We start from the raw sequence: 20,628 nt of genomic DNA on the forward strand, positions 1-20,628 counted from the left end.
ACAGACATTTGGTTAAATGCTTATTAGTTTTGTTTTTTTAACATGTTTTTTAAAAACTGATTTTGGAGAAGGAAAAGGAGAAAGCAAGAGAGAGAGAAACATTGAGGAGAAACATCGATCGGCTGCCTCCCGCACTCCCCCTACTGGGGATCAAGCCCGTAATCTGGGCATGTGCCCTGATCTAGAATCGAACCAGAACCTCCTGGTTCAAGCTGGCATCTTTCTGAGTTTTGAAGCAATCCCTTTTCAAAGGCCCCCGTCTCTAATGCAGCTTTTTTTTTTTTTTTAAATGAGCATTTATTTGAGCCAAACTGATGACATATGGCAGGGAGCAGGATCTCAAATGCTCCTGCAGAACCTTGGAAAGCGTGAAGGCGGAGGGTGAAAGGGAACACAGGTGGGACAGAGCATGAGCTCTGGAACCAGGTTTCTGGGGGTTGAACCCTGCACCACCTGCTCACTACGACTTTGATCAGGTTATCATATTTCTCTACCACAGAGCCATCAACTTTAAATTCAGGGTAATAATACCACCTTCTTCCTGGCGTTGTTGATAGATACAAGGTGGGGCAAAAGTAGGTTTACAGTTGTTCATATGGAAAATAATACAATAATTAATAAAACAAGAATTGTTTCATGTACTCACAACTGTAGATCAACTTTTGCCCCACCCTGTATACTGTATCTAGACTAATGCCTGGCACATACTAAATGCTAAATAGTTAGCTATTATTATTGAAATATCTGGTGGAGAAAAGCTAGTCAAGGTAAGAGTTGAGGTTAGTACTAGCATCCCTTTGAGGTCTGGGGCAGCGTCGGCACCAATTCAGGGTCAGCAACCTGAGTTGGGTCCAGGATCAGGTCAGTGTCTGGTTGGGATGGGGCATCCCATCAAGCCCTGGGATTGGGCAATGTCCAGGTTCAGGTCAACCCAGGGCCTGCGGTCAGGGCCAGTGTCTGGTCAGGTTCTGGGGTTACATCTGGAATCAGAATCATTGGCCAGGTGAAGTGGAGTGAGGTGGGGTGAGGGGCCCACAGCAGCAGCCAGCCCCATCCAGGAGGGGCCTGAGGTGGCGAGGCTGTGGGGGCTGCAGCCGCAGGCGCAGGGCCACTCACCGACTGGATGAGCAGGTCTCCCACCTTCTGCTGGGCGTGCCAGGTCTGCACGCAGTGCCGCACCTGCTCCAGGAACTGCTCGTGGTGCTCCAGGAGCTCCGGGATCTGGTCGAAAATCTCGTCCACCAGCGATGGGTCACACAGCAAGGAGTTCTCGGGCTGCTTCAGTGGCTGCATGTAGCCCTGGGGGACCCACGAGGTCAGTGTAGGTCCCCTCAGAGATGGCACCCCAATCCAGTGGCACAGGTGCACACAGTCACCCAGGCCTGCAGCTCAGGGCCCTGCCTCTTGGATCTCCCTCATTAGACTCAGAGCTCTAGGAGGGAGATAGGGAGGCCTATCCGCACGCCCCTCACTGCACAGCCAGTGCCTGGCATAAGATGGGCGTGAGGGGCTCAGGAAAGGTTTGTTGGATGCACGAACAAGCAGATTTTGGAGTGAGGAAAGCAAGAAGACTGGGCTCCCTGGAGACCCATAGGTACACACTAAGTCAGCTAATGTTTTACTGAGCACTTACTATGTGCTGGGCACCGTGCAGACTGGGTGACACCAGTGAACAAAAAAGAGAAAAATCCCCACCCTGAAAGGGTTTACAATCTAGTCAGATAAAATACACAAATAAAATAATAAAAACAAAGCACATTTCATCAAATCTAAGATGTATCTTTAAGAAAAAAATTGGCTATCAATTAAATGATGATGTGCATTCAATTATAAAATGCACCTTGATTTCAGAGATGTGAAAATGTGAAGAAGGGGTCTTAGAACTGACTACCTGTGGACATCACCTGGTAAGTCTAAAGATGATAACCACTGTGGGGAAATGAAGCAGGGAGGGCACGGGAGGCCAAATGGGAAGTTACTGAGGCTGCTAGTGACACTATCTGAGCATTATTTTAACAGTTTTCAGATCTGCTAGTCAGTCTGTGACTAAACCTGTTTTTCACTTCAAATCTGCATTCAGTGGTGTGTCCTGCGCATAAACAGCCCTTGCTGGGTGGCTAGTGTGCTCGTGGAGAGGCCGCCCTCTACTGGCCCGCACTGTAACTGCAGGCCAAAAAACCCTGAAGAAGTATACTGTATGCAACATTGTAATAAAATGTATATTAAACATTTAAAACATCTGGCTTGTTTTGTAAGAAAAATTCCAGAAAGTCATGCTCAACAGAATCCTCTCACGTGGCTGGGATTCTGAAAGGGCTGGGGTGATGGTGAGGAGACAGGCTGGCAGCCTTCCTCTCTCAGCACTGGCCAGTCTGAGCCAGTGAATCTGACTCCTCTACCTCATATCAGTGGAATCACACAGTATTTGTCCTTTTTCGACTAACTTATTCCATTGAGCATAATGTCCTCAAGGCTGATCTATATTGTAGCATGTGTCAGAACTCCCTTCCTTTTTAAGGCTGACCAATATCCTGTTGTTAGGTACATACTCTCTGTGCACTTTTGCGTCATTTGTCCCCATGTGTGGTCTGTCTGTCTGGTTCCTGCTGGTCTCTGCCACAGGCTGCGAGCTCCGGGAGACAGGAGCTTCCTCCTCATGCTCACCGGGGGTTCGGCAGTGAAGCAGGAGCGCCGGAGTTTGTGGAGTGAATGAATGAATGTTTCCAGGGCTCTACCTTCTGCCCTTTGCTCTCACTCTGCCCAGGTGGCCTGAACAAACTCATCCTTAACAGTGAATGCCAGGCCCCACTTCAGCTGAGACCATGCTCTCCATCCTGGGCCCCAGACCCGCTGGTGCATCTCAGCTCCTGGGCTATCCTATTCCCACACTCCCTGTTTCTGAACCCAAGCTCACCATCTTGCCCCACCTTTCCCAGGTGGGGCTCCATTAGTGCCTCAGTTGCCAAGGCTAGGGGCCCAGGCATCGTGCTGCACTTCCCCACCACACTCCCTACAGCCAACCAGTTACCATGCCTGGCCTGACCAACCCACCTCTTAAATGTCTGTCCACAACGCTCTCTCCCTGCAGCCTCTGCGCTGGTCCTGGCCTCTCCTCCCTCGCCTGACCTCAGTGACTTTGACCTGGCCTCCTCTTCTGCTACCCACCTTCCCAGGAGTCAAGAGACTTTGTAAAGCATCAGTCATGCTACACACTGCCCCTGCTCAAAGCCCTTCACTGACTCCCCAAGAGTCAGTGTCCAAACCCTCGACAGAGTCCAAACCCTCTTCCTGGCATTCAAGACCCCTACCCTGTGGCCCCTGCTGGCCCCCTCAGCGTCACCATAGGACCAGCCCCCGGGCTCTGCGCTGGCCACACAGACCTCTGGATGTTCTCCTTACTGGACTGTGCACATGCTGTTCCCGCTGCGGAGAAGACAGTTCAGGAGGAAGCCAGATGTCCTCCCGGGAAAATGCGCTGATCCCATGACGCACAGTTGTCCCTTCGATGCCTCAGGAGTGCCCACAGACTCACCTAGGCCCCCAGCAGGACTGAGCTCCCGTGGCAGGGGCTTGTCTCTCTTGTTTGTCCCTGTGTTTCCTGCCCCTGGAGGGCCTCACATGCAGGAGCTTAACGTTTCATTCCCCTCAACAAATACTTGCTCAGTCCATGAATAAAATGGAGAGGGGGTACACCAGAGGGCTTTACAACCCAAGCTCAGGCTCCGGCTGCCTTGGGGAGTTGGAAGGGCAGTGGGGTGAAGGAGCCTCTGCCCTGGCGTAGCCTGGTCTGGCCTCATGAAGGCCCTCTGCATTCTCTCCTGCCCTGGAGGAGGCTTCCTCCCCTGGGGTAGCCGCCTGGGGAGTTCTCTACGGAGGGCGGTGTGTCCCAGGGTCACTCCTCTCTACCTCTGACCCCGGCTCCCTGTCCATGAAGTGGGAGCCTGGGAGGGCTGTGAGCCTCACCTGCATCAGGGTGCGCAGCGACTCCACATACGACTGCTCCGTGTCCAGCAGGGTCATGGTCACGTGCTTCCGCATGTCCTGGGGAACAGAAGGTAAAGGGTGGGCAGTGCACATGGGCCCAGAGCCCACCCACACCCTCTCCCTGGCCTTTACGGTTTGCCACCACCCAGGGCTGCTGGCTGTGCTCCAAGGTGCCCTGGACCTCCATTATGCCAGCTCTCTGCTCACATGCTCCTACTGTGGGGAGGACCCTGCCCTGCATCTCCCTCCTCCCCAGAGTGCGCCTGGCTCTTCCACCCCTTCCCACGGTTACTTTTGGGCTCCCTTACTGGGCTTCTGAGAAGGACTCAAAAAAAAAAATCAATAACCTCTTGCATTTGCAAAGGAGGATGCCTCTAGGCCAGCCGTGGGCAAACTACGGCCCGGGCGGGCCAGATCTGGCCGGATCCAGCGGTTGAAATGAATTAAACTAAAAAAAAAAAAAAAAAAAAGACCGTACCCTTTTATGTAATGATGTTTACTTTGAATTTATATTAGTTCACACAAACACTCCATCCATGCTTTTGTTCCGGCCCTCCGGTCCAGTTTAAGAACCCATTGTGGCCCTTGAGTCAAAAAGTTTGCCCACCCCTGCTCCAGGCCATCCCCCACTCCAGCTGCCAATTCTGAAAACCCCACCTCAGGCTCAGTGCTGTGGGGTCAGACCCCACCTGGTTGTGCTTCCCCCTGAGAGTAAAACTGTCACCCCTGCTACAGTTTGAAGACAAGATGGCCCAGAGAGATGAGGTTGGCCCCAAAAATCAGAGCCAGGAGGGGGCAGGATCAGACGCTCTCAGACAAGGCTGGGTCCCAGCTCTCTCATTAAGAGCTTAACTGAGCCCTATTCTGTGTTAGGCTCTGTTCTAAGCATTATATATTATTTCGTCTCTCTGACCACCCTGTGAGGTAGATATTACTATTCTTCCCGTTTTAAAAACGAGGAAAAGGAGACCCAAGCACCAATGCCTCCATTCTGAAAATCTGATGAATTGTATTGTCCCTTTGGGATTTCCCAAACTCTGCACCCACACCCGCAGGGACAGGGCAGCCCCTATTCTGTGGGAAGACTTTTCTGGAAACTGGCCTGGGATGCCTTCCCTGTGTCCAACTTCCTGGGACTCGCTTCCTACTGCCCCTCACCAGCAATCCCTGTGCCTCCGTGGCCCCTCCTCCAGGAAGCCTTCCCAGGCGGACTCCACCCCCGTCTCCTGTAAGTCTCTGGAGTGGTCCTGAGCAAGGCCCCTAACTCCTCTGGGTCCCAGATCGCTGGGGCTTATTCTTCCCTCTCCACTCCCTCTCAGGCCTCAGCTTGCCCAGAGCGTCTACCTCAGGACCCAGCTACCAAGGCCTGCTGATCTGAGTGCACGGGGCAACGCAAGCCGAGTGTCCTTGTCTGCAGCATCCCTCCATCCCCACCCCAAGGAGGCCCCCAGGGTAGGGATTCACAGCGGTGCCCAGGGTCTCTGCCAGCTGAGCAGACCCAAGCCCAGGACTGTCCAGCCTCCTGTTCCAGCCACTGCTCACCCCTTTGGCTTGTGGTATGCCTGCCTCAGGCCCCTGCCCCCCGCCCCACCTCTGACTCAGGGACTCAGGGGTTAGGCATGTCTTCAAACCTGTCCTATAATGAAGCACACTCAGAAAAGTGGGCTCCTATTCTAGAAGATCTGGGGTGGGGTGGGTGCTGACACCCCCTTCGGCCCTGTGCTCTGTTGGATGAGAAGGCACCAGGCCCTGCCTCAGAGCCCCAGCTTCAGACCGTCTATTCACAGCGCTTCTGAGACTGTTAAAAACAATCAGAGCAGCTTCCAGTAGAAGGTAGCATGAGCTGGGCCCACCCTCGGATGGAGTTTGGGAGAGCATCCAGGCCCAAGGAAAAGCCCAGATCACCCTCCCGCCTTGTCCCCCAGGGACGTCTCAGCACTTCACAGATATGGCCTCATTCCAGCCTCACGCTCAGAGTTCTATGACGCGGAGCTGTCATCTTCACTTCCTATAGGTGAGGAGTCAGGTTAGAGAGGAGGCATGGCTTGCCCAGGTCACACAGCCAGAGCCGTCCTGTAGGGCCAGGACCAGCGTCCCCTCAGCTGCCTCAATCTGACTCTTAGGGCCCCAGCACCCGGAGTTCTTGCCCAGATTGACCAGCCAGCTGCGGGCCATGGGGTCTCCAGCTCGGACCTTACCAGCTATGAGACTTGGGTGGTTACCTAAGCACTTGTTTCCACATTCTCCTCTACAAAAGGGAATGACACCTCCCTCCCAGAACTGTGAAAACAAAGACACAGGGAGAGAGCAGCGCTCTCCAAACACACTGGGCCTGCACGATCCCGTCTTCCTCCACCTCAGCGAGGCACTTATCAGTGTCCGTCCGTCTGCCTGCTGGCCACAGGGCTCCCTGAGAGGCGGACCGGGCCTTAGGGGCGCTTACCCCCCTGGCCCAGCCCTGCCAGGCTCGGCAGTGAGGGCCATGCAGGGAGGCCTCCTAAGGGAGGCAGGGCTGATGCTGGGCCGCTAGGCCCGGAGGCTGGGGCAGTTCGTGCAGGGAGGCTGTCTGCAGTGCCTGCCGTTCCCAGGCTCCTCTCTGCTTAAAAGCACAGCAGGCTGTCACTCAGCTGTCAGGTAGAGGCACAGAAAACAAGGCCAGCTCCCCGTCACTGCACAAGCACCCTCTGCACATGCCCAGACACGGGTGAGCGTATGTGGGGGTGGGGGCTGAGGGGAAGCAGCGATGGGCAATGCAGCTGTCAACCAGATCAGCAGGCCCACCTGTTCTGGGCGGGACAGCCCTGTAGGCCCAGCCTCCCCTCCGAGTCCCTCATCCCTCAACAGCCCCAGCCCCAACCCTTCATTACATGGGGCGCTGAAGTGGGAAGGGAGGTGGGGGCTGAAGGGGTACAGCAGGAAGAGGGGAGAGGGGGGCTCCTCCTACCTGTGTGCCTGGGACATCACGACCCAAACCTGAGACCCCAATAAACAGGGCATGAAGACAGAGACACATGCACGCAGAGAGAAGCCATAAAGGCCAGACACTCCACACAGAGAAAAAAAATGCAGCCAAGTCACCCAGCTGAGAACCAGGGCCTTCAGCCCAAAGATGAGGTGGTGGAGAGAGAAACATACAACATAGCACAGGAAGGAAGACAGAACCACAGTCCCCACTGGAGTTGGGGGAGCAGATCGATCCAGGCCCAGACACACAAAGCCATGGACACAGCCCCTGAGACCCAGGAACGGACACCTCAGCAGGACACCTCCAGGGCCTGTGGGTGCAGTGGCAGGGCGCCCCCTCTCCCCTCAACATACACACCAACACACACACATACTAGTACATACATACACATACTAGTACACACATACACACATACTAGCACACACACACACACTAGTACATACATACACACACACTAATACATACATACACATACCTGCAAACTCCCTCAGGCCCCTTCTTGAGCCTCGGACCCAGGCCACCCCAGGCAAGGGTCGCTCACTGCATGCTGACCATATCACTGTGTGAAGCACTGCTAGGTCTCGCTAGGCGGGTCTCAGGGTGCAGGCCTCCCATCCCAGCTGAGTTTGCCAGCCCTTCTGCCATCCTAAGCTTGCATCCTGGTGGCACCCAACCCCAGTGCGCTGCAGCCACACCACCGCTGCCCGGGCTCCTCACACACCTCCAATCCTCCCTGCCCCCATCCCTTGCCACGGAGCCCCCACCCCCGGGTCAGGCAGCTGATGTGTCTGATCCTATGTCCCCCGGTCCCGCGCCCCAGCATCTGTCCATGTCTCCCCCAGGCCCGGGTCAGATGGATTTTAGGCCTTGGCCCAAGTTCCTGGCTGCCCCTCCCTCTCCCTCTCCCGGTACCTGGGCCTCCCCAGGGTCCTCAGCGTCTGCGCTGCTGTTCTCGGCGGGCTCCCCGGAGGCGGCGGCCGGGCCCAGATCGCGCATGTCTTCCAGCGCGATGGTGAACTGGGCCAGGGTCTTCACCATCTGCAGCATACGGCCGGCCGACCTGCCACCCGGACGGGCGGGGACGCCGGGTCGGCGGGGCCCCTCCCTCCCTCCCTCCGAGGGCTCAGCCCTGCCGCCGCTGTGCGGTCACAGCGTCAGTTCCAGCATCGATCTGATCGCTACGCTGTTACCTCCACAGCTCAGCCAACGCGCCCGCGAGCCTGGCGCCGCCGGCGCCGGGGGCTGAAGGGGGCCGGGGCGGGGGTGGGGGTGGGGCGTGGCGGGCGAAGTCCCGCCCTCTGCGCGGCCCAACCGGGTCTCTCCGGTCCAGCGGACACATCACCTCTGAGCACACGCCAGTCGGTGCACGCCCATGGGCAAAGGCGAGTGCACTCGGTGACGCACTTTTTGTCCCCACCTGCACCCACGGAGGCACACGCAGGGGCATGCACATACCTACACAGAACAGGCCCACATACATGGACACCTGCTCTCCTGCCTAGATTCGTATCCACGCGTGGGTGAGAGCCAAGAGCACATACATCAGCACAGTCCTGTACAAACCTAAACCCTGACAAGCATGAACCCGACCCTGTGCAGCACACAGGTGCACACGTGTTTCATGTTCACACTACTATAGCCAGACACAGACATATTTAAAGATGCACACAGACGCCTGCCTGAACACGGACACTGTCCTCCCCTGGCGAGCACTCGGGCCTGACCGCGGGGCTACCAGGGGAAGGGCACACCCCCAGTATCCCTCCTCCCACCCCACCCAGTCGACCAGTGTCCTGTACTTGAATTAGTCCTAGAGGGTTCAGTCCTATCCCTCTCCACCCCCCACAACCCACCCCCATGGGGAGGGGCTCAGGCATTTACATCCCGCACCACCACCACCACCACCAGCCCCTCAAATCCCAGGTACTGTCAGATCCTATCCCAGACCCCTTAACCAGGACGGGGGAGGGGGAGCGCGGGGTGAACTTGTTTTGCACCAGCTCCCACCCCCACCAGGGGGCCGCTGGTACAGCCGGCAGCTGACTGGGGGGAACCCTTTGCTGTGCCTCAGCTCTGGCTGGCTTCAGACTTCATGCTTCCCTGTGTACTGAGAGCTCCCACGCTCACCAAACCCTCAACTGACTCCCTCCTTCAAACCTGCTGTAGCTGGATTTCCTGCACAGTGGAGACCTCCTGACTCCATCATCCAAACTCTCTCCATCCACCGCCTCCCGCCCCCTGCTTAATAACTTCATCACTTCTGTTTTAACTTGTAGAAGCAGACCAGACTCTCCGGCCTCACTCAGGGGCTTGGCCCAGGCCTCTTCCCTCCGGAGCACTTTTTCTTTTCTTTTAAGGCTGTCTTAGTGCAAATGTTACCTCCTCAGGGAAGCCCTCCCTGATCCACAGATTAGGTCAGGTGCACTTGCTCTCAGATTCTGTTTTTCTTAACCAGGTGTCATTGTTTGTAATTTACATTTGAGCAACTGCCAGATTGATGCCCATCCCTGGGAACTGCAGCTTACCTCTGGGCCATCCCACTCTGCACAGAGCCCTGGCTAATACACAACCCCCCATTAACTCTTCCTTTTCCCTTCTCCTCACACAGCAAGCCAGCCCAAAGTTCCTGCTCACAACCTCCCCTGGCATCCCCATGGAATAGGCTCAACCTCTCCTGCTGGCCCTTTCAGCCTCCTATCCCCCTCTGCCCCACTGTCTCCCCTCCCCCTGTTCAGCCCCCAACCGGGTGAGTCCACCCCAACCCATCCACGGGAATTATTCCTCATCCTCTCCTGAGAAGGCAGGACTCAGGCTCTGGCAGCCCTGGCCAGCTCAGAGTCCAAAATATCTAACACTAAAAATTTAACTCCCCAATAGACAGCTCCCAAGTAGCCAATAGTCACAACAGGACCAGAGAATTCCCCAAGAGAACCAGGGTGACCCACACCTGGCAGCAGGCCCCAAAGCAGTGAGCACCACACGGGTGGGGATGCTCCCAGAGGCTGCACTCGGGGGCAGAGCCTGACCCCTGAGAGGTGCTCTCCAAGTGCTAAGTTTGTGCCACATAAATGATGGGCGAACTTCTCCGTCTCCCCTCGGCTCCAGCTATTTAATCCACCGTTAGCTTTCATTCAGAACACCCTTTCCCCCACCTGACCCTCTCCAGCTGTACAGGGCCTCATTTCCTGAGTAGTTGGAGGGAAGGGGGAGGCATAGCTTGGGCTCGGAAGTGAGGTGTATCCATTCCCTCAACAGCTCCAGCAGGCCTGGTCCTGCCGAAATAAATCCACTCTGGCTGGTATCTAGGAGCTCTCAGACCACACTCAGAAGGCTCAGCAGAGGGAGTCACTGCTGCCTTGGGGGTACAGGGAGGGCTTCCTATAGGAGGCAGGGTTTGAACAAGGTCCCGAGGTCAAGAAATCTAAAGGTATGTGGTCGCTCAGCCTGGAGAAGGGGGTGGGGATTGGTGCCAAAGGCACTGCTTGCTGCTGTTTCATTAAAGATGGCTAATTAGATCCCAGCCTGTTGCCATGGCAACAAAGGGGTGGGTGAGACTATGAAAGGAAGCTGATAGAAGGACCAGGAACACACAGCTGTTTAATTAGGATGTCCAAGGTGTCCATATCGCAGCACTGGAGCCTGGAGGCTGTCAGGTGAGGGATCTGAGGTGGGGCTAGGGAACACCTTGTGTAGGTCTGCTTCTGTTATTCCTCTGAGCTCCTGTTTCAGGCATTGATTTTTCCTTTTGGGTCCCTGCAGTTGTTTGGGTGAGTCTGGCTCAGAACAGTTTTTATAAGTATATGAGGTGCTTGGTAAAGGTCTACCCAGCCCTCCTCTCCAACCTCACACCCCTCCACAACACATACACCCCTTCCCCCTACCATGTGCCAGCCCTGAGAAATACCTAACCCTCCCTACCTCCACCAGGTCTGCTGATAGCTTCCTCATCTCCGACAGAACCCCCAAACCTTGCTAGCCTGCCTCTGAACACACCCCCACCCTGCACTGGGACACTGACCACTTGGGGCCACTTGGTCTTACAGCTGGTGCTCGACCAATTGGGGACCCAATGATGAGAAAGGACATATGGAAGGACAAATGGATGGATAATGAATGGCTGAATAAGTGAAAGGATGGAATGATGATAGAGGAGTAAATAAATGGATTGGTGAACAGAATAATGAATGAAATCACAAATGAATGGAGGCACAGATACATATGTCAATAGTTCACTGAGTTTTATTTTATTCCTTTGTTGACTAGTTCAATAAATATGTATTGAGTACCTTCTAGGTACCAAGCACTGTGCTAGGGATTAAAGGTGAGAAAAGAGGACTGTGCCTGCTGGGCACAACAGTGTGTGAAGGAATTGAAAAAGAAATGACAAGTGCAGTGCGGGTTATGAAGGAGAAATGCAGGCTCTGAGGCAAGGGTCCCATCTAGCCTTCACATCTGCGTGGCTCTATAGAAATATTTGCCAGGAGAGTCTGGGTTCCGGGGCCACCCAAACTGGAACACCGGGAACTCCATAATCTTAGAATTCTCACCACCACTAATGCTGTTTGAACATTTGTCAGGTGCCAGGCATCCCAGGGCTTTCCAAACCCTGGCTGGCTCCTGTAATCCCCAAAGCACCCCAATATCAAAGGATGGTTGGTTACTGTCATTCCCCATTTAAGGTTCAGGGGGGTCACCTTACTGGAAAGGGGAGGAGACCAGTGGCCGCCTCCAGGCCCCATGTCCCCCTTTTTTTCCCATCTTCACCAGAGGATATGCTGAGAGAGAGAAAAGGGGAGAGGGGGAGAGAGAGGGGAGGGGAAGAAGAAAGAGAAACATCGATCCGCTGCCTTCGTCACTCTGGAGACCGGGGATCAACCCGCAACCTAGGCATGCGCCCTGACCCCAGCAACCCCGGCAACACTTGGGTGCACCACAGGCTGACGCTCAACATAAGGGTGTGTTCAGAGGCAGACAAGCAAGCCACTGAGCCACTGTAGCTGGGCTTGTTTTTTATAGGCCCCATGTTGTTAACCCACCACCTCCTGGGAGAACCCCCTCCACCTCCCCTGGCCTCACGCACTCAGCTCAGCCTCATTTGTGCTGAGGCAGCGACCCAGCAGGTGCTCCTGTCGCAGGGGGTTTTGGTGGGAGACAAAATGCTGCCCATGAGCCATGCGGAGACCCTCCTTGCTGGGAACCGAGCCCTGGTGAGTAGTCCTCACGGACCACCTGACGGTCCTGACCCCACGGGTGTCCATGGACACGGAGTCAGTGCCGGATGTTCGCAATCTAGTGGGCCATCCATTTCACTGATGGCCGCTCATGTCCTTAGCTTCATCAATGAGACAAAGGTTCCAGAAGAGGGACTCCTTGGTATAAAAACTGAGGGCCAACTTGAACAAGATAGCTGAGGCTCAAATTCTGGCTCTACCACGTCCTCATGATGTGACTTGAACCAGATGCTTCCCCTCCTGGGGCCTCCGTGTCTCCATTTGTTCCTGAGACCCCTTCCCTCTCCTTCCCTCTCTTCCCCAGGCAGCCCCACGTCATAGCCTGTCCCCTGCGAACCCTCCCTTCTGGAAGGAAGAGTCTCTCGAGGCTCCATAGGCAGCTGCAAGGGCAGCGTCCAAGCCACAGGCTCCCCTGGGACTGGCTGTTCCGGGGAGCCCCAGAATTCTGTGGAATGAGCTTTGGGAATAGAAAGGAGCGATCAAGTGCCTCAGGAGCCTCAGGTCCTTCCTGCCAAAGGGCCACTGCCCTGCTTAGGTGCGCCTCTGTGTGCACTTGGAGGTGCAGCTATGACGGACACCACATGGGTCCCGTGGGACACATCCCTGTGTCTGTGTATGCCCGTCAGTGGTCTAGTGCAGCCGTCTGCGGACCACCGGTTGCGACCGCTGGTCTAGTGCACAGCCTGTCTGTGGGTGATGGTCCGTGCAGTTCTGTGGCAGAGTTGGAAAATGAAGGGACCACTCCAATAATAACCCAAAATAGCTATAACTCCTGTTTACTAAAAACTCACTACGTGCCAGGCAGGAGCTAAGTACTTTACATCACTCTCACTTCATCGACTGAGTTATTATTTCATCGATAAACAGTCCCGAATCCTCTCAGGGAGGTGCGGCAGACTGCATTTCTTGGCAAGCTATCACATTTCCCAGCCCACATGCTCTTCTGACAGTGAGGCACTGGCCCTCTTCCCACAGGGTGATGAGCGTTAAGTCCCCGCTCCTTGAAACTGGATGGACCTTTGTGACTGCCATGGCCAACGGAGGACAGCAGAGGGATACTCTGTGACATCCAAAGCCAGGCCACACAAATGCCGTGTACAGTCAACTCTTGATTTTGCGGCCCTCGATGTAACAAATTTCAGATTTAACAGACAAAATTTCTCACCCATATGTCATGTGAAAATTAACACCCTGTTAATTTAAAAATGCTATTAACCAAGATTTGCTTATCACTAACTTAACAGGTTTTTTTTGGTTATTAATTCACTGTTCTTTTAAACAAATTTGAGCGAATAGGCCAAAAGTTGGAAAAAACACTGTAGTGATTTCGCTGGCATTAAATATTACATATGTATAACTATAGTCTACATATTTAAATCCAAGAGTCACCGCTCATAAACGATGTTGAGCAAATTATTAGCAGGTGATCACACCAGGCCCCTTGTGGTAACTGGCGCCCTCGTTGTATGGTGTGACCTTCTACAGCGATTTTAACAGCGGGGGCTGATGTTCTGACATGCGCTAAGCCACGCCCAGCCGTGCCCAGTGGTTCACTTGAGATGGTGAATGCACGCTTTTACCAGACCTATTCAGCATAAATTTAAAATTACTGTAATACATATAGAAAACTTGTCTGTGAAATTAAACTTTTCATAAATACTTAATTTTTAAAAATATATATTTTTATTGATTTCAGAGAGGAAGAGAGGACAGAGAGAGAAGAAACACCAATGATGAGGGAGAATCATTGATCGGCTGCCTCCTGCACGCCCCACACTGGCGATTGAGTCCACAATCCAGGCATGTGCCCTGACCGGGAATCAAACCATGACCTCCTGGTTCATACATTGACGCTCAACCACTGAGCCACGCTGGCCGGGCATAAATATTAATTTTAATTACACAAACCTGTCTACATAAGTAAAAACAGGTAAACTAACGAATTTGTCAAATTTTTAACATATGCATTCGGAAAACCTACTTTATTATGTAATGGACTTTCAGCTTTAACAGATAGCCCCTCGCCCAAGTTAGTCCTCATGTCGAGGTTTTACTGTATTTCCACATTGCTCTCTCGAGTTTCTCATCCTTTTTAAAAATATATATCCTCACCCGAGGATATTTTTCCATTGATTTTTAGAGAGAGTGGAAAGGAGAGGGAGGGACAGAGAGAAACATCGATGTGAGAGAGACACATTGGTTGGTTGCCTCCCACATGCACCCAGGCCAGGGCCAGGGAACCTGCAACCAAGGTACTTGCCCGTGACCAGAATCGAACCCTGGACCCTTCAGTTCGAGGGCCAACGCTCTATCCACTGAGCCAAACCAGCAAGGGCAAGTCTCTCATTCTTTGAACCCAGCTGCCACGTTGTGAGGAAGTCCAGGCCACATGCAGAGGCCATGTGTGGGGTATTCCAGCTGACAGCCCAGATGAGGCTCCGCCCAAATGCCAGCCGGAATGTCAGATTTGTGAGGGAGGATGCCTAGAAGGTGATTTCAGCCCAGCCACTTTAATGCTCATTTAATCCTAATACCAACCCTCTGAGCTACGGATTACTATCATGGCCTTGACAGATGGGTAAACAAAGGCGCCCGGAAGTGAAGCTACTTGCCTGAGGTAGTGAAGTCTGATGTGGAATTTGATTCTGACACTCAGCACACCGAGCGGCCTGAGCGATTTCACCACGGTAACAAAGCACATAAATGAGGAGTCAAGCCAACCCCGAGCACCTGGCACAGGTGCTGGTGGGCTGGGTTCTCTTCCCGGGATGACTGGGAATATCGAGATGGAATAGGAGGGAGGGCGCTGTGTCTGCCTCCCCACCACCACTACAAGGTCAGGAAAGGCAAAGACCTGCTCTCTCCGTGTTCACAGCCGTGGCCCAGACATACAGTAGGTGCATAATACGTATCAGTTGATTGACTGACTTGCTCTGTGACTTTCACCAAGTTGCTCCCCACTCTGGGATTCAGTTTCCCCCTCAGTGAATAAGTGGGCGGGGCTCAGGTGGATGCTAACTTCCCCACCAGGCTCCCTGAGGGAGGCGGGTCAATGAGGCCATGCTCAGAGATGGCAGATGGACAACCTGGCCCTCCCCCCAGATTTCCCTGCCAGGATCCAGGCTTTAGTGAGAGGGCTGGGGCTCCGGAAACTGAAATTCTACCAGATGTCCCACAGGTGGCAGCAGAGGCCCGCATGGCAGGGGCTATGGTGCATGGGTTTGATTTAACATGTATTTTTTTACATGTGGGTTCATGTGGGTTTCCCCCCCCTTTTCTTTTTTCTTTCCTCTCCCCTGCCCCTTCCCCTTATATTCAAGAAGATACAGCTGGATCTTCCAGCCTGGGAAGAAGCTTCTTGACGTCATGATAATGGCCGGAAGCAGGAGGTGGGGGGTGGGGGGAGAAGGTGGATGGATAGACAGATCCCAATAGATATGAAAACATCTCCTGATGAGCTAGTAAGCTCTGCATAGCTTCACCTCCAGGGCCCAAGAGGCTGGGACGATCACTTCCATTTTACAGGCTGAAAAAAACAAACCCAGCTCTTCTAGGCCCCACATCTGAGTCAGGGGGCAAGTTGCCCCACCCTTGAGGGGAAGAAGAGATGCCACTGGGAATCTGATGAAGTCTCGGGGTAGGATTTGCTAAATCTGGCAACCTTAGCTCCCAGGAAATGCACCCACCACTTCTGCCCACAGTAGTGGTCTGGCCTGTGGTCCCAGCTCTGGATCAGAATTTGTGGATAAGCCAGCTTCCAGAGTCTTCCCCTCCCAGTACTAAAAGTTATTTCATTCAAAACGTTTAAACTTGGCTCATCGTATACGTGCTGCCGAAGCGAGCACATAAACTTTGCTCATCACAGAACACTGCACAGCCAATCGGGCCCATGCGGTTGGGGGCCAGTACCACTACCTTCTTGCTGCTACAAACATCGCTTCCCTTCAGCCTATTCCCTGACTTGAAAAATGAGGGCGAACACCTACTGCACAGTAGGTGCTCTGCAAAGGAGGGCTCCTTCCCTTGCCACCACCCAGTTCTCCAGCCTGCAGAGAGGCTGGGGTGAGGGATCGTGAGAACGGAAGTTATCCAGTGTCTGTGTCCAGCCTCTTCTGTCCTCTCCTCTCCTCCCTCGGACACAGGCACAAGCTGGGAGGAGGGGGTGAGAGCTACATTTGAGTGTGTGTTGTTGGGGTGGGATGGGGTGTCCCGCCTCTAGAGCGGAAGATGATTCACTGGGCTATGGGCCAGGCACCCTGGGAAAAGCCAGGCCAGCCTCAGGCCAGAGCCCCAGGGAGCTAAGAGGCAGGGAGGAGGGAGGCAGGGCCTGTCTGAGCTGTAGCTATGGTCCTGGGGTCTCTCGAACCCCTCCCCCGCCACCAGCCAAAAGAGGCCATCTTCCACACTTACCAGGTGTGAGAAATCTACTCAGACACCACCAAAAGCCCAGGGGAGACTGAAGTGTTATCAGCTCCTACTAACCTAGTAATCTGACCTCTGTTCTAGGCTAGGATACTGATATAACAAGGCAAAGGTGCTCCCTCCCCTTCGAGCTCAAAGACTTCAGCATCGTCTGGCTCACAGTAGGAGCTTTGGTACATACATATTTGCGAATTAGTGCATGGATGACAGCAAGTATCAGTGTAATGAATGCACAGAGCAAGTCTGGAATGTCCATGTTCAATCCTCTCTTGAAGATTCCTTCCCATTTTACATACGGGCACCGAGGTCCAGAGAGGAAAGATTCTCGTGACCCTCCAGGGCAGCAGGCAGTCCGCTGAGGGTAGATCCAGGCCTTTGGGTCTCTTCCACTATAGTTTGTCCAAAGGGGATCAGCCAGCTGAGAGGCAGTGTGGCCCCCATCTTCTCTGCCCCTCGCCTATTCTAGGACCCAGGGACACTCCCAGAGGGGAGCAAGCTCTATCCATCAGTCACTCTGGCCCTGCAGTGAGCCTTGGTGACCCTGGCCCAACTCAGAGCCCAGAGAAGCCCCCCTCCTATCATACGAGGCAAGTCTAGGATGGTGGAGATGACCAGCGACAGTGACCATGCCTTGCCCAGATCCAGATCCCTCCACCCAGCCTCCAGGGCGCTGTCACTGGGCCTGGGCCATGCTGGCAGAAGTGGTCTCTGCCCTGGGCTGATCAGAGGCAGCCTCAGCTCCTAAGCCTTTTTGCTCTCTATCAGCAACTACTGTCCAGCCTTAGTGCCAGGGCAGCAAGTCATATGTGCGTGTGTGTGTTGCACAAGATTCACGGCTGAAGGTCAGCTTGAGCAGGTCTAGACTAGACTCTCCCAAGGCCCCAGAGCTGGAGCCACCTCTTCCAGGAAGCTGTCTGATAACTCAGATCTGCCCACTCCCCTCCTCCTCTGAGCATCTGGGCTTCTGGAGTTGCAGTCTTGAAGCCGCAGTCTCTCTAGGCTACGGCTGCAATGTCACCAGTAAATGGCACCACCCAGCACTCCACACGCTACTAAAGCAGTGGTTCTCAACCTTCCTGATGCCGCGACCCTTTAATACAGTTCCTCATGTTGTGGTGACCCCCACCATTAAATTATTTTCGTTGCTACTTCATAACTGTAATGTTGCTACTGTTATGAATCATAAGGTAAATATCTGATATGCAGGATGTATTTTCATTGTTACAAATTGAACATAATTAAAACATAGTGATTAATCACAAAAACAATATGTAATTATATATGTGTTTTCCAATGGTCTTGGGCGACCCCTTGTGAAAGGGTCGTTCGACCCCCAAAGGGGTCGCGACCCACAGGTTGAGAACCGCTATACTAACGGCTTGAATGGCCCATTGAATCAGATCCTCACAGCAACTCAGTGGGGAAACCAAGGCTCAGTGAAAAGCCGTAACTTGCCCAGCTTCTCAGGACTAAAGAGGTGGTGAGGCTCAAAACCCCCTTTGCCACTGACCGGCTGTGGGAGCTGGGAAAAGCACGTAACCTGTACCTGAGTACAGGAAGAGGGCAATGACAGACAAATAGGAGTGAATCTTTCTTGAGGGGCTCCCATGTGCTGCTTACAGGTATTTATTCGAACCTCGAGTGAAGCCTCCTGCTTTACACAAGAGGATGGTGGGTGCAGGGAAGAGCCTGCTCCAAGTCTCACAGCAGACTCCCCCAGTGGCCGAGGAGGCAGACTGTCCACATCTATTCCACAGTGAAGGAGAAGGGGGGCCTTCCAGCCCAAGGGAGTAACCCAGATAGCAGCCCAGACTCCCAGCACCAGGAGGCCCAAGGAGGACGCCCACAGCACCTGCCTTCGTCACAACACGGAGGGAGCTAAAACGCCAAGGAGAAATGTTCCGTGGAATAATAAAGGAAAGAAGCATGAAACATACATGCTGTATCATCTCAACAGTATGAAACATACACCCATATGTACCTGCAAGGAGAAAAGGCTGGCGGCAAAACGCCATACACCAGAATCTAACAGTGGGCTGGGTCCCTGGAAGAAGGAGGGCAAAACCAGAGACCACCCTTACGGATGGCTGTTCTGCCCTCCAGGAAGCCCACATCTGTGCCTCCGTTTCTTCATCTATATAATAGAAAATAGGACTTGCTGAGCACAGTGTCTGGAACAAAGAGTTCTCAATAAATACTGGCTGTTATGAAAAACTACAGGACCTTAGAAGGCAAGTCATATCAGAGGTTGGCTGGGCCAGCCCCGGACCCGGGCTGGCCTCCCTCAGCAGCCCTTGCTTGCTACCCCCAGACCAAGGATCTCACCCTCTCCAACGGTACCATGGTAGCTCCTTCCACCATGGGCAGGTCTGCTTGGGAGAAAGCCCAAGCTGGGCTGGGCCCCATAGTCCCTGGATGGCCTTAGAAATGGATGGTGGAGACCTTAGGATCTCCCATTTCCCATTCTAAATCCTCTGGTTTTAGACTCTTCTATGGGGTGGTTCTCCAGTGAGAGGTTGGGAGAGGCTTTCTGGGGGGGGGGGGGGGGGGTCCCTTGTCCCAACCCAGGTGACCACCTCTGACCCTCCACTGTCTGTGGGATAACAGAGTAGCATTTGCTGGCAGCACTTTGTGCCTTTTCCATTTTCTCCTTTGGGAAACACACGAGAAATCAGTTGGGTCTGACCTCCTCCCTATTCCACCTCCAACCCCTCCAGTCCCCCAGGGGCAGGAGGCCCTCTCTGCCTCCTCCCTGGACAACAGCCTGGTGGAAAGCCCTGAGAGGAGGGGCCCTGTGAGCTGGCTGTTGCCATGGCGATGGCAGCCCTGGAATGTGACCACTGGGGCCCAGGAGTGGGGGCGGGGAGTTGATACAAGCCATGCTGGGGGCAGGGGGGAAGGTCCAGAGGCCAGGAAAGTTAAGAAGAGCAAAGGGCAGGGGGCAGGGTCCCCTCTATGGCCTCAGTTTCCCCATCTGTAAAGAGGAAAGAGGCATGGACCTCAAGATCTCTTTCCAGCTCTAGTCCAAATTGGAACCTGGGTGAGGCTGGGGGTGGGGGAAGTAACGAAAGCAAGGCCAGTTGCCCCTTTGATGGATGGAGACCCCAGAGGACAGGGACTTGCCCCAGGTGGCACAGCAAGTCCATGGGAGCAATAGGACTAGAAGTCGGGGGCGGGGTCGGTCCACTCTGGCTTCCCTATTTCTCCACTGAGAAGACAAGAACGCCTGCTTCACGGCAGGGGGAGAGGCCCTTCGAGAATGGCTATGGCTGGGCCGGCCCACACCTCTGAGACAACGGACAATGTGCCTGCTCCCCCAGCATTCCTGGGTCAGAGGCTGGCAGAGGCCCTGCCCCTCCCTTGACTGCAGTGCCAGGCTTCGGTGGGTATTTTCAAATGGCTGCCCGGCCTACCCCTCTCTGCCTTCCCGCCTGCCCACTTCAGGAGCACAATGAATTCTGCTGCCACCCTCCCTCCCCATTCCACTTTGACCAAGCCTGAGTGCCACCTGGGGCCCCCATCCATCAAAGGGGCCACTGGTCTTGCTTTGGTTACTCTCCCCTCCGCCCCAGCCCTCATCCAGGCTGGGTCTGTGGCCATCCTCTGTGCCTCCATCGTCTTGCTGGCTGCCTCCTCCCACAGTCAGCCCAGGGTCAGGGCGATCTCCAGGGCCCCTTCAAGGCCCAGAGAGGGGCTAGGACTTGCACTGATGAGGATTGGGGAATGCTATGCCACCAGTCTGTGCCCCACCTCCAACCATCCATCGTGTCACACTGGTGTGGCCCCAAGCCCTTCCCCTCACCCCACGGCCCCTGCCCCTCAGCCGCCACAGCCTGGCTCCTCCAGCTGGCCCTCACACCCACCCCAGGAAGATACTCCCATTCTGACCAAGTCACTCCTCAGCTTAACATGCCAGCCAACTGGGGGAAAAATGGAGTTGGAACCATAACTCACGCTCCGCACCAGGATAAATCCCAAATGGATCAAAGATTTAAATGGAAAACAAAACAAGAAAGCATAAAACAC

At 54.2% G+C, this 20,628-nt stretch overlaps 1 protein-coding gene across 1 annotated transcript in view; it reads right to left on the reverse strand.

Annotated features, from left to right (window-relative positions):
* Nucleotides 1-20,628, reverse strand: part of ARHGEF17 (Rho guanine nucleotide exchange factor 17) — a 56,073-nt gene that overhangs the window by 13,314 nt on the left and 22,131 nt on the right. Inside the window, exons 2-3 of the mRNA XM_059708510.1 lie at nt 3,964-4,041; nt 1,117-1,299 (exon numbers count right to left, since the gene is read on the reverse strand). Of these exons, the coding sequence (XP_059564493.1) occupies nt 1,117-1,299; nt 3,964-4,041 (261 nt within the window). The remainder of the gene's footprint in view (nt 1-1,116; nt 1,300-3,963; nt 4,042-20,628) is intronic.

Source organism: Myotis daubentonii, chromosome 9 (genome assembly GCF_963259705.1).
Source record: "Myotis daubentonii chromosome 9, mMyoDau2.1, whole genome shotgun sequence".
Lineage (NCBI taxonomy): Eukaryota > Metazoa > Chordata > Mammalia > Chiroptera > Vespertilionidae > Myotis > Myotis daubentonii.